At 46.7% G+C, this 14380-nt stretch overlaps 1 protein-coding gene across 1 annotated transcript in view; it reads left to right on the top strand.

Moving 5' to 3' along the window:
- Positions 1–3926: 3926 nt before the first annotated feature.
- WDR91 (WD repeat domain 91) overlaps positions 3927–14380 on the top strand; it is a 26365-nt gene continuing 15911 nt past the window's right edge. Inside the window, exons 1-6 of the mRNA XM_036905558.2 lie at positions 3927–4098; positions 5475–5654; positions 6235–6442; positions 8068–8150; positions 9118–9248; positions 10616–10781. Coding sequence (XP_036761453.2) covers positions 3976–4098; positions 5475–5654; positions 6235–6442; positions 8068–8150; positions 9118–9248; positions 10616–10781 — 891 coding nt within the window. The 5' untranslated portion in view covers positions 3927–3975. The remainder of the gene's footprint in view (positions 4099–5474; positions 5655–6234; positions 6443–8067; positions 8151–9117; positions 9249–10615; positions 10782–14380) is intronic.

Here is a 14380-nt window from a genome sequence, read left to right as displayed (position 1 = left end):
ATTTTGACTATTATGAATATAAAGCTGCTATGAACATTTGTGTTCAAGTTTTTATGTGAAGAGGAGTTTTGTTTCTCTGAGATAAATGCCCAAGGGTACAATAATTGAGTCGTATAGTAATTGCATGTCTAACTTATTAAGAAACTGCCAGAATTTTTTTCTGGAGTGTAAAATAATTTTTAGCACGTGGTATGACTATTTCTTTAAGTCATTAATGTCTTTGAAAAAAACATGATTTTTTTAATGACTACATAATATTGCATGGGTTGGCTATAGCGTAATTTATTTGAGCTTTTCCCTAATCTTGAACATTTGAGTTATTTTCACGTTTCTTTTTCCCTGTAGAACTCATTAACAGACTCCTGCATGTGAGTTGGTGCAAAGAACAGGCCAGCTGGAACCGGTTCCTGCAGGGCCCAGGGGGGAGCAGTTTCTGAAAGACGGATTCACACTAACTTCACTGCACAGGGCCTGAGGGAGACAGCACGAGGTCACCAGGATGCCACTGTTTCCATCGTTCAGTGAGTAATATAACTGTCACACAATAGGGAGTGTTCATGGCAGCAATGGCACAAACTACATCCCTTTCCACCTACCTTGGAGGACTACCATAAACGGAAACACCTTTTCAGTTTATCAGGAGAAAGACACTTGAATACACGTAAACAGGCAGATTCTAAGGCAAGGCTGGGGTTTATCAATAGGGAAGCTATGAATTGCTCGATGTGTCATGATGGGAACTTTCAGTTTCCAGCAGTGCTCATAAGTTTATATGGCACTGACCACAGTAAGAAAAGATTTCTCTGCTGATGGCAGTAGGAATGGATGCTCTGTGCTGAGCATGTAACTTGGAGTTTCAGGCAGTACAGTCATGTGGACTTTATCTGCTCACTGATTTAATAAACAGCTCCTGAGCACCTCCTTTCAGGGGCTCTGCTGGGCCCTGGAGACACTAGGATCAGCAAGACAACACTCCCTGCTCATAGGTGTTTATAATCAAGGAGACGTGACAGACAGTTACACAGCAATGTCACAAGTACTTGCAGGGTGCTCTATGCCTTGGGAACAAGGAGAGGGACATACCCAAAGCTACCAAAGGGTAAGTAAGGGACAGGGATGACTGAGCCTAGTCTTTAAGGACAGTAAGAGTTCGAATGAACAATCAGAGGCAGAGGCAGGCAAAGTATTAGGTAAAAAGAAATCTCAGAAATTGTAGGGTATAAAGGGTAGCCCAGAGCATCGAGATCAGAAAGGCAGAAGGGGAATTTCTAAGGTTACCCCAGAACCCTGGATAGCTCTGGGTGCTGTTGGGCCTTTACCTGTTAACTGGCTACCCAGGATTAAAGTGATTGATTTCTGCCCCAGGCTGAATGCTCCAGCTATTAAGAGACCCTGTGTGGTTAGCCTGCTCTGATACCCCTCAGGAGGAGGGATAACTCATCCTCATTCACCCAAGTGGCCTGCCTTACAAGCTGACTGATTCAGCGATGCTGCTGTGAAGCTCTCAGCAGAGTGCTGGTGGACTTGGAATCGGAAATGTGAATTTCAGATCGAAAGGCAATCATTTAGTCTCCCTAAACTTTTAAGCTGTGTTCTGCTTTTTTAGATGAGGAAGAAAAGACTTAATAGGGCTGCATGAGGTTCAAATGAAATAAGGTACGTGAAAGTGTTTTGCAGCTACAAACATTATCGTTTATATTATTGCTATTAAGCTTCAAATAGTCACTTATGCATGGAAGCTCTGCTGATTGGCAACTGACTCCTTCTACCCTCTATTGATTTTCAAGCGTATGTGTCCCTGTGAATCACTGGGGCTTGCTCCAAGTGCAGACTCCCAGACACCATCCCAGGAGATTCTGATTGGGTAGGTCCCAGGAATTTGTTAGTTAACAAGACCTTGAGGTAATTCTGATGCAGCTGGTGACACAATTACATTCTGGAGAAACAGAAGCTGAGTTGTACAGTCTAATGGGACAAGACTAAAGCCTCATTCACCATTTTGAACTCAGAGTCTCCATAAATGCTTATAAAATGTACTGGCACTGTTAGGCTGGAGACACCTGTGGAATATCCATGTGGAATGTCCCCAGATATTTGGACAGGAGATCAGGAGAAAGGTCTGGGTTGGAGCTAAGACCTGGGAATCATCAGTGTACAGGTAATAGCTGAAGTCTCCAAGGGGGTGATGTAGGTCAGCCGTTCTCCAGGTCCCAGTATTGTTTACTGTTTATTTTAGCTTCCGTTCTTGTTTTAACTTCTACCAAAAAGAGTGTGTCTGGATGTCCCCCACACTGGAGACATCCTGAGTTTTCTCTTCCTATAAATGGCACTGTCATCCACCTATACGCCCAATCCGGAAACCTGCCAATTGCTGATTACCCCTGCTCCTCACTCACTTAGCTAACCAATCACTGAATCCAGCTAATTCTACTCCTCAGTAATTCTCAAATCTCCCCCTGCTCTTCATCCCCCCTGCTACCAGTCTAGTCTCATCTCTTGCTTGGAATGCCACAGCCTCCTAGTCCTACACTCCATACTCCTCCAGTCCTGCTTCTGTCCAACCCAGCCTCCACTCTGCAGCCAGAGTGTGTACAGCGTTTTAGTCATCTGGCTTCTCCAAACAGCAGGAGGTAGCCCTGAGGGCAGGTACCTTGGTCTTCCTGAGGATTATATCCCTGACATCCAGCACAGTGCCTGGCATCTAGTAGGTACTCATTAAAAGTTCCCCACCCATCCCTGCCCCCTGGCCATCATCCCCATGCTCCTGTCCTCTTTTCTCTCCCAACTCTAAGGCTTGAAGACAAGGAGGGATGATTAGATTGGAAGAAAAGATAATTTGTAGTTCACCTTGGGGCACCCACATAATTTTCTTTGTATAATGGAACTGCTCATAGCACCTTAAATGAACCCCAGGCTACCTGATACTTTTAACAGCAGGTACCATAACATAAGCAGTAAAAGATTAGTAGTTGGATTGGAGGGTCTGGGCAAGAGTGGCAGTAATGATTTTGAGTTTCACTTTGATGGATTTAGAATACCATACCATTAGATGGAAGCAGAACGGAGCATATGCTGCATTTTGCCGAAGGGCTGTTCACTGTGCTAGGCTTTTTACAAACAGTATCTTATTATATTTTCATTACTGCTCTGCAAGGCAAGTATCATTGTCACTATTTTACAGACGAGGAAAGTAAGGCTCAAAGGTACTGGCTATTTCCCAGCTTTCAAAAATATAAACACTTAGTTCACACTGCAAAAAAAAAAAAGTAAAAAATAGGAAGTGAAAGTTCCTTACAGTCTCACCTCTTAAAACAACAAGTGGTTAGTGTATATTCTTCCTTAACTTAAAAAATGTACACACACACACACACACACACACACACATATATATATATTTTTTACAAGAAACTGGGACCATATCATACACACTGTTCTGAAACTTCCATTTTCTCTCTTAACAGTGTATCTTGGTTATCTTGCTGTGTAGTTGACTGATCTTATTAATGAAAGCAAGGCTTTCTGGGGAGTGAGAACTCTTTGGTGACACACCTGACTGTGTGACTCCACACAAGTCACTCCACCTCTTAGGACTCCGGTTTTCCCCATTTATAAAATGAGGCCAGGATACAGAGCATTTCGCGATATAATGCCAATGAACAGGGCACCTCAGCTCCCTGCCCGCCCCGCGACTCTGGGATGTTTCCCAAGGTCCAGCCCCACTTGACTAGGATGGCAGCTTCCGTGGATGACAAAGCTGCCGCCAGTGCAGCCAGGAAACTCGGGCGAGCAGCGCGCCTCCTCGTCGCTCCTCCCAGAAGGCGACGAAGACTTAAGTGGCAGGGGCGGGGCCACCGGAGGGCGCTGCGCGAAGCGTGCGGGCTGGTAGGCCAGCTGCGGTGTGACGAGCACGGCGGCCGCGCCAGGCCCCGCCCCTCCTCCTTGCCAGCAGCGGTGGCTCACGGTGCCGGCGCAGCGATGGCGCAGGCCGTGGAGCGCACTGACGAGCTAGTCCGCGAGTACCTGCTTTTCCGCGGCTTCACCCACACGCTGCGGCAGCTGGACGCCGAAATCAAGGCGGACAAGGAGAAGGGGTTCCGGGTGAGGGTCCGGCGGGCGCGGTGCGGGCGGAGGCGGCCCGGAGAGGGCCTGGGGCAGGCTCTCCCCGAGCCCTGCCCTTCGGGGCGGGAGCGGCGCTGTCACCGCGCGGGAATCTTCGGCACCCGCGCGTCCGACCCTCGCTTGACAGATGAGGAACTGAGGCCCCGAGAGGGGACGTGACTTACCTGAAGTTGCCCAGCGAGTCAGGAGCATCGCCGAGGCTGGAGCCCAGGTGCCCTGACTCCTGGTCCAGGGCTCTGTCCTCCACCCCAGCCTCCCATCAGGTGCTGGCCAATCGTTGGCCAGGATGGCGATAAGGTTTTTGGGGCTCAGGTTGTGTAGATAGTTGAGCGTTGTCAACAGAATATTCTAAAGTTGGTTTCCCAAGGCTTCCGATGGCATTGGGAGCAGAAGGGTCTTTAGCGCAAAATGTTAGCTGGGTTCAAGTATCTGTGGTGATTGTATAAAATAGGTTTATCGGTGACTCAAGTGGCAACTGACTGTGCTTCTGCAGTTGAGGAAGACCTTATTGTACATTTTAAAGCATAATTCCCCTGCTCAGACATGATTTTCTGTTGAGAAGTTCTTGGAATTTATAAATATGTGATTTGTGTGTATGCCAACTTCCACTGGGTGGAAGGTGGATTGAGAGGGGCAGCAAACTAGCAGCAAGGGCGCTGTTGGGGGTAGGTAGGAGACCTGGGTTCTTGTCTTGCCAAAATTAGTGGCGACTCAGTGGCAAAAGCGGATCGTTTCAGCTCTCCAGGCCTCTGTGTCCAGCTCTGTAAAACGGGAATGTTGGATGGGTATTGGTATCAAACCTGTTCCAGATTGTATAGTCTGGTGCGATTGTTCCTCATAAGGAGGTGACTTCCTGGCTGACACTCTGAGCAGCTGCCGGGGCTTAGTGGTGCTTTGATGACTTGAAGGAGTCAGTCAGTGCATCCCACCATGAGCCTTGGAATCCTGGAATGGTGGAACTAGGAGGAGGACCATGGAGATTGTTTCTTTCTTCTTAAATCTTTTGAAATCTTAGGCAGCTGAAATCAGAGAGTTGAAGTAACATTGCCAAGTTGGTTGGGTAAGTCAGAGGTAGATCCAGGACTTGGACCCTAATCTGCTTCCTGGGTCAGAGTGTGTTTAAACCTGCAATCTCCATGCTTGCTGGAGGGTCAAACCACATGTGTAACATCAGAAAAATGACTTAAAAGCTATTACATACTATGTCTTGAAAGTTTTATAGATTGCTAACTTAAAAAAAAAATGTTTAACATCCAGAAGTCATAGCAAGAGAAAAAAGCTGTATTAACTCTGTGAAGAGAAGGGAGAATTCCCTTCCATCCTTCACCTTCTCTGGACCATCTTTCTCTCACCAGGTGGACAAGATTGTGGAGCAGTTGCAGCAGTTAATGCAGGTGTATGACTTGCCTGCCCTTCGGGATTATTGGAGCTACCTGGAGCGGCGGCTCTTCAGCCGCTTGGAGGATATATACAGACCTACCATCAATAAGCTGAAAACCAGCCTGTTCCGCTTTTATCTCGTCTACACAATCCAGGTGCTTGTTGGTTCTGGGATTCCTTGGTGGAAAGAGTTCTTTGATCCAGAAATAGATTTTCTTTTAGCCTCTAGGGAGGATTCTGTGTTCTTTGGGAAAGGGTGAAACAGTCACAGTACAAATTATTTTGAACTGTTTTCCTACTTTTTTTTTTTTTTTTTGCCTTTTCATCTGTAGATCATCTGACTTGTCTTCCTCATTCCTGTTTCCCCTCTTGGCTTAGTACATAAGCCTGCGTGGTGTTTCAAAGAATATACGTAGCTGAGTTAAAGTCTGAGTAATAAAGATTACAGCTGACCTGGGGGAATAAGTCACTTAGATTATTTGAAAATCAACTAGGAATTAATTTTTAGGATGGCATTTGTCATCAGGATTTCAGTTTAAACCAGCTTCTTTTAAATTACAAGAAACTTGAGCAAAGAGTGACGATTTCCTTTATTTTGTGAAGTTTGTAGATGATGTTTGGCCAGTTCCCCAGCAGGCTGGTACCCAAATGCTCTCTGGTGCAGTGATGAAGAAGCTTACCTCTGGACTTCTCTCTCTTGTCCTCCTCCTCACTACCCCCTCTGTGTCTTGGCAGACAAACAGAAACGACAAGGCCCAGGAGTTCTTTGCAAAGCAGGCCCCGGAGCTCCAGAACCAGGCCGAGTGGAAGGATTGGTTTGTCCTTCCCTTCCTGCCATCCCCAGACACCAACCCCACCTTTGCCACCTACTTTTCTCGACAGTGGGCTGACACCTTCATTGTGTCCCTGCACAACTTCCTGAGTGTCCTGTTTCAGTGCATGCATATCCTTTCAGCTGCCTGGAGCTGTGGGCCCCATCGAGGCATCCAGACAGTGTGACCCATGGCTGCCACTCTTGATACAATCATTTCTTCTACAAAATGCCCAAGTACTGCAGTCATGTATCATGTGAGGGGACTGGACAGATTGCTTATTTCGTTCAGCAGGCCAGGGAATCATAAATCTTCATTCTGACACTCTGCTGCTGCAGTAGTAGTTGACCTGCCTGGAGGGGCCTGTAGTAGCAGTGGGGTGCTAGGGCTGGCTCTGAGAATCCTCAAATAGGGCTGAGGGCCACTTTTGCAGACACAGGGGTTGGTAGGCGGCTGCTGCTTAGTGCAACCGGCATCCTTGAGAGCACCCTCTCTGTCTGCCCTATGCCCCCAAGGATAGCACTTGCCTTTGTTGGGATTAAGTAGCAGGTGAGAACACTTCTTGGGCTGGAACTTCCTTCCTGTGTTAGTGTTTGGGTCACTCTCTCTGGCAGTGACCTTGGTATATACCTCAGCTTTCCAGAAAACAGAGCAGCTTTCAGAGCATATGTGTGGGTATTTCTGAGAGAGAGAGAATGTAAATAATTTGCGGCCAACCATATTTGCCATTTTGTCACGGAGGCCCAGGACATCCTCCGTTGCTCACGTTCTCTAGGCTGGAATTTAGGGGAGGAGAAAGGGGCCTGGTTTGAACGGGGTGAGTCACTGATAAATTGGGTGTTGTAGGGGCCCACCCTCGGGCGGCTGCTGTTTTGGCCTCTGGGAGGGACATCTGGAGAGGGTAGGAGGGGTGCTTTTTCCTAATGTGTTGTGGGTGTGAATTTTGCTCTTGCCAGGTTTGCCATTTTCCCCCCAGGCTGCTGCCCCTGTAAACCAGAGGCTTTCAAATGAAACTAGTAGGGGGTTTAGCCCAGAGGTGGCTAAGGCTGACCACGGAGGCCCTCCAGGGAAATTGAAAATGTCACTCAAGATCTTTTCAGTACAACAAAGTGCCCCACAAACTAGGTCACACGCATTTCAGCTGCAGTACACCTCCCAGTTCTGAAGCCTTGCTTGCTTTGGATTCCTCATGACTGAAGCTGTTTGACGTAGTTGGGAAAGACTGACACCCTGACCTAGAATGTGGATGTTCATGGGGTCGCATGTGGCCATGCAATCTGCAAAGAGCTTTCTCCACAGTCTTAACCTTTGCTATGGAGAAGTCCAGTCTGGGGAAGGGGAAACCGAGTGGCCGATCCTTCTGCCCCTCTGATGGACCAGCTGGCAGTATACTTACAGAGCTGCTGGCCGCTGGACTTGCTTTAACCAAATGTCTGTACTGACCTCGCTAAACCTGAGATGGGCTGTGCAGCCCACTGGATGCCAGCTCTTTATTGCTGGTATTTGGGAAAACACATTCAGGTTTGGATTCATGTCCTCCTTGTGGGCTGGGCTGGTCAGGCCGATTGTCATGTGTCTGTGAGTCTGTCTGAAGGGAGTCAGGCCGGGCCTAGTGTCAACGGAAGAGACTATTTCATAAAGCTGTGAAGAGCCCGTAGCCCCGCATCTGTGATCATGGGATTTTGCTGCTGTGTCAAGAGTTTGGGAAAGGCTTTTAATCATCTTGCCAGCAGGCTTATTCTTTAACTTTGTGCACCAGTTCCCGTGATCCTGAACTTTGATGCAGAGTGCCAGAGGACCAACCAAGTTCAAGAAGAGAATGAAGTTCTGCGCCAGAAGGTTTGTTCTGAACATGCTTGCTCCTGGGGAAGTACTTCTGCTTTTCATGCATGCAGTTAGGTGGTGGCAGTGAAGGGCTGATTAAATACAGGGAAGCACTGACCTCAGGTTAAAGTGAGTCACAGAAAGTCAACGCTGGGGATTTGCCTTAACTGTCTCTGAAAACCAGAGGCGAGGTGTTTATTTTAAGTTGTATGTATAACATGAGCAACATAGTAACAGTGGTGAACTTTGAAGAGGCCAAGACTGTCTGCATCCATGCCTACAACAAAACTGTTTTCGTATGTCTGTTTTGTACCCCTGTCCCTCTCAACATAGATCCACACCTGTATTCTTTACAACTCAGATAGAATTTAATTGTTCTGCTCAGTTCTGTGTTTCTCTAGTTCAGAAAAATGATAGAGCCAGGGGACCCACAATAACCTTCACGTTTTGCCTGAGAAGTATTTCTCCATCCTTGAAATTAAGGCATCTGGAGGTTGTATTTTCAGAAAAAGAAAGGTCTTAAGCTGTTTAGGTTTGGGGGTTTAAGATTTTTGGATTTGGGGGAGCTGTGTGTGTCTAATTTTCTTCAGGCAAACAGTCAAAAATGCTGAACTTCAATGAAAAGTGTTTTCCTGTGAGAGTTACAAAGCCAGATTTTTGTACATTCCAAAGAGCAGAGCAGGATTGGGTGGAGCTATTTTTTCCAGTGAATTCTGGAAGAAAGCAAGTCAAGTGATAAAGGAAAAAAAGTGGGTTTTCTGTATCTAGTAATTTTTGATTTCTTACCTCACTGTGGTGAAGTAACAGCTGCAACTTGCCTAGCTGTCTAATCCCATGGGAGTAGAGAGGTGGGTGCCCCGAGGCTGAGGCCAGTGGCCTCTTGAGCCAGTAAGGTTGGGTGTTGGATGTGATGTGTCTAATCATCCTCAGCGAGGGAAAGTTAAGTAAGATCAGCATCTAAGTCACCCCCACCCCTGCACAGCTTTTTGCATTGCAAGCTGAGATCCACCGGCTGAAGAAAGAGGAGCAACAGCCAGAAGAGGAAGAGGCCTTAGTCCAACACAAATTGCCTCCCTATGTCTCCAGCATGGACCGCTTGGGGGACTCGGAACTGTGAGTGTGTGCCCTGCCTGAGAGGTGGCAGGGCTGTGCTCCCTCCTCTTGTATGTCCCCTGTGCCCTCACTTGGGGAGCATCTCACTGTGGCCCCCTGATCCTGGGCACAAGGAATCGCCCAAGGGCCACTTTGGCATGCCCTGTCCTGGTCTGAGCATTCTGAGTCAGGTCCCCTGGCCTCTAAGGACCTCTAGGAGCTGTTCCCCACTGCCCAGCCTCTAGGCCTGCCCAGAGGGAGGGAGCCAGCACACCCACATGTGCGCAGCCTGGATAAATAAACACAACTGCTGTCATAAAGCCTGGGGAGGTTTTTGTGCACTGAAAGGAGTGCACAGATGAAAAGATTGGCAGCCACAGGTTAGGTGCATCCACAATAGAACCATACTCCTGTCTGAGGTTTGAAGAGTTAGGCAGATTGGGAAAGAGGTATCTGAGCAACCATAAAAAGTAGATAGTTAAAGAAGAAGACCCAGGTGATTATAAAAGCAGCAGCAGTATAATATATAGCAGATAATAATAATAGCAGAAATGGAAGCAATGGCAGGTCACACAGTTAATGATTGGTGAGTCAGGATGCAAACCCAGGCAGGCAGAGTCCAAACCTACACAAGCCAAGGGCTACAGCAGGTGAAGCTCTCTAGTTTCTGAGCTTCATCCGAAGGAAATAAAATGCAAGCCAAATATGTAACTTAAAAAGTTTTAGAAGCTATGTTTAAAAAAAGTAAAAAGAGACAGGTGAAGTTAATTTTTTAAATTAAAGTATCATTGATATACAATCTTATGATGGTTTCACATAAACAGCACTGTGGTTTCATCATTCACCCATATATCAAGTCCTCACCCTACCATTGCAGTCACTGTCCGTCAGCGTAGTAAGATGCCATAGGGTCATTACTTGTCTTCTCCATGCTGTAATGCTTCGGGTGAAGTTAATTTTAATGATATATTTTACTTAGCCCAACATATGCAAATTTCATTTCAGCACGTAATAACAAAAAGTGTTCCTGAGCTATTTACCCTTCTTTTGTGCTAAGTCTCAAAGACCAGTGTGTAGTTCACACCTCCAGCACATCTTGACTGAAACTCACCAGATTTCAGGTGCTGGGTGGCTACTGGACAGCACAGCGCTGAGGTTTACCAGATCCCTCAGGGCAGAGCTGACGGCTTCACTGTTGCGCTGTGTGGGCTGCTGGCTCCCTTTGGTACAAGGAATAGGACCAAGGGTCATGCCACCTTGAAGCCAGACCACGAACCTGGCTGAGGCCCGGGTCATCACTGGTGCCGCCCACAGCCCAGGAGCTCTGTGCTTGGTTCTGCCAGGTCTCCCTACAGTCCTGTGACTTTGTGGTGTGTCTGCTTGTCCAGAGCCATGGTGTGCAGCCAGAGGAATGCCTCCCTATCCCAGTCACCTCGAGTGGGCTTCCTGTCCTCGCTGCTGCCACAGAGTAAGAAGAGCCCCTCAAGGTTGTCACCTGCCCAGGGTCCCCCTCAGGCTCAGAGCTCGGCCAAGAAAGAGGCGTTTGGCAGTCAGGTAAGCGCAGGCCCTGCCTTTCTAGTTCTTCCTGTGAGGACTCTGACAACTGACCACTTCCGGCCCTTCTTGTCATACTTGCTCACCTTCCCTTAGGACTGAGTTCTTTGGTGTGCCGATGAGAGTGTCACATCTCACTCCCTGTCTTCCTCCTTCCCTGCCTTTCCCCTCACAGACAGGTGATGGCTCTTCAGGATGAGAATGTAGCTGAGGGTACAGTGGGGGCACTGAGAATCCGGGGAAAGGTCCACCTAATGCATTCCCTGCCTTCCCCCGCACCCTCCCCTCGGGCTGGAAGTGCAGGGCTGCCTGCAGAATGAGACAGCGGGCTGAGGCGGGCGGTGGGTAGTGGCATATCTCAGGCCAGGGCTTGCCCACAGGGACTTCTCTCTCACCCAGCATGCTGCCCTCTGACCACCTTCTGTGTTCCTGGGCCAGCTCTGAGAAGCCTGCCACACTGTGCAGGTGACAGGCAAAGGCGGTGAGAGGAATACGCTTTGAGGGGCCCCTTCACTTTCCTCATAAATTTCTTCTGAACTCAAAAGGGCTTATGACTGATGTGGTGACTCAAGCGATTCTGGAATTTTGCTTTTTTGGTGATATAAAATAATGTGTAGAGTAAATTGGAGTTACTCTTGAATCGATGTATTTCTTTGACAAGTTGGTATTTACTGGATATTTGCTATCTTTCATTTTTATAGAAGCTTGCAAGAGAATTTTTTATGCCAGCTTATGTCCAAAGCAGCCACGGGTCCCACTGAATAGTTTTCCTAGCAGAGATGGTCAGAATTCGTTGTTTTCAGAAGTGCTTCCAGAGTGAAAGTTTAATAGACCACCGTTATGTTTCATTGCTTGGGTAGAGACCCTGTTTTCATATATTTTTGTTAGTTACAGACAGAGTAAGTCACATGGTCTCTGCCTTCCTCTCCTACCGCCCTTGGCTTGAGAACAGTTCCAGGTGACACTCAGTTTGGGGGTGCCCACTACATCGGGGAGGCAGAGGTCTGCCTCAGGCTGCCACAGGAGGTCGGGGCTCTCCGCCCAGAGCATGGGTTGAGTGCTGTGAAGTGCAGACAGTGAGCAGCGCACTGCAGAATACAGAGCCTGGGCTGTGGAGTCCGGCAGCTGTGCTCTCTGCATGGCTCCTTGTTTACCGTCCTATCTCACACTGCTTAAACTCACCCTGATTTGCTTGGGATGATTATAATAGCATTTACTCCTGTGGTGTTTTTCATATACAACAACAATAATAGTATATTATACACAGCAGTAAAAGTCATGTAACTCCTTTCAGGTCCCAGACCCGATTCCAATATGTGTGTGTGGGGGAGGGGGTCTTCCCACACAACACCAAGCAATTCTTGAACACCAGCAGGGTATCCAAGAACTCAACTCAATCTGAGGCTGTCTGCCTGGAGACAGCACCGGATTCCCCAGATGAAGGGCTCCATCCTATAGATTGCCCTCCACCCCACTCTCCAGACACCCGTTGCAAGTCCCAGGCAGTTACCTGTGCTTCTGACCTACTGGCTACAGATTGGAGGTTCCCACGACCCCCACCTTGGGTTCAATTAATTTGCTAGAGTGGCTCACAGAACTCAGGAAAACACATTTTTACCAGGTTAATAAAGGATACCGTAAAGGATACAAGTTAACAGCCAGATAAGGAGATACATAGGGCAAGGGCCCAAATAAATGAGCTTCTATCCTCCTGGAGCTTGGGGCCTGGCTCTGGCACGTGGAAGGCTTCTGACTCCCCAGGCATAGACGCTCGCTCTGAGAGAGAGGAGCGTTTCTCAGAGGCTTTTGTGAGGGGTTTATTGCATAGTCGTGATTGACTAAATCATTGGCCATTGGCTGATCAACGTCCACAGCCCCTGGGTGGGTCCAAAAGTCTCCTTAACATGACAAGACACCCATTTCACCTTTAACACTGCAGTGTTTTCAGGAACTACGGACGAAGACTGAGTATCTGAGGAAATATATATTGGGTCATCTGAATGACCAAATACCTATTTCTTGTGACTCATTATATCACAAACCCCTAGGGGGAGAATTAGTTGAGCTGATATAGGAGCCTTTGGTATCCTGGCAGGTAATAAGCACTTGACAGGTTTTAGCAGTGGTTGTATTTGTGAAGGTGCTGGCCAACTTGGTACCCCAGTCAGTTCCGAGACCTAAAGGGGCAGCAATGCAAACTGACTACAACTGCAGTCTCAGCATCCATGACATTTGAGGCAGGCAAAAATCAGTCACAGTTATTCCTATCACTGGTCTTCTGAAATTCAAACCTTGAATTTAGAATTCCAGTTCTGGGGAATGTGGCTGTTTTACTGTTTGCTTTGCAGGTCTTTTTTCATCATGCAATGTTTTAAAAGTGTAACAGATGATGTATGCAATGCTAGGTCCCTTAAAATGTGTGTAAAGTTATGAATACAATTCCATTAACTTAAAATGAAAGAAAACATAGAGATGGGTTCTTAGGGATTAAGCCTGTGACCTTACTCTTTGTGTTCAGGAACTAAGTATCATATGGTGAGGCTGAAGTGGGCCTGGAAATTTTTTGTGCAGTTCACATTCAAGAGATGAGGGTAAGAATGTGTAATTTGTAGAAGGCATTTCTTATCTAGCTTCCAAAATACATTCAAACAAAGCTTGGGTCACCACGTGGTATGTTAACAGAGCACAAGGTTGCCCTCTTGCCATTTGCTATGGTAGATGATAGATGTCTACAATGTGAAAAATCCTGTGGTTCGGGTATTTGTTTTTAATTGATTTATTAGATTCAACATTGATGTTTCAATTCTAAAATTAACTAGTACATCTGAGGGTCAAGAAAATCAGATTTTTCAAGTTGGAGGAAGCTTAAAGGTCATCTGGCTGACCTTCCTCTTGGGTAGAGGAGCATGTTCTCTGACTGATTGCCTCCTGTGATGTGGAGCTCATTGCTTGTCAGTGGGGATGTTTGCCTGTTAGAAAACCGTTAGTAAAAACCTCTAAATTTCTACTCACTGAGATTAGCTTTGTCCTCAAGCTACATAGAATAAGGCTTCCTGTTAAAAAAGCCCTTGCTATCTTTTCCATGCTAAGCACTCTGTGTTTAATCATCCCTTCCCCGACAACTGTTTACCTGTATGGCATGATTTCTAGACCCTTCACCACCCTGGTTCTCTTCTTCTGGTGGGAACACTAATTTTTTAATTCCTCTATTGCAGTTGGTGACCAAATTTGAGTGAACAATCAGAGATGCTGTCTTACCAATACCAAATGCAGTTAATTGTATGATCACTTCCTATAATTTTAATGATGTATTGCTTTTAACTCTGTAGAAAATGACATTGCTTTTTTAATCATTGCTATATTAGCTCATATTAAGCATGTAGTCTTTTTTCACTACTGCCACCCCAGAGCTCCCTCTTTCCTTTTTACTATTCATGAATAAGCAAAAAAGCATAAGTTGTGTTATTAAATTAGCAATTCATAAAATGATTAGGCTTTCTTTTAAATGTTATTCATATATAGCATCATACGTTTCAGTTATATCATCATTTTTGCCCATTTGTGTTCAGTCGTTGTAACTATCATTACCATTACTGAAA

The sequence above is a fragment of the Manis pentadactyla genome, chromosome 7 (genome assembly GCF_030020395.1).
Source record: "Manis pentadactyla isolate mManPen7 chromosome 7, mManPen7.hap1, whole genome shotgun sequence".
Taxonomy (NCBI): domain Eukaryota; kingdom Metazoa; phylum Chordata; class Mammalia; order Pholidota; family Manidae; genus Manis; species Manis pentadactyla.
This window is presented reverse-complemented; position numbering and strand designations above follow the sequence as displayed.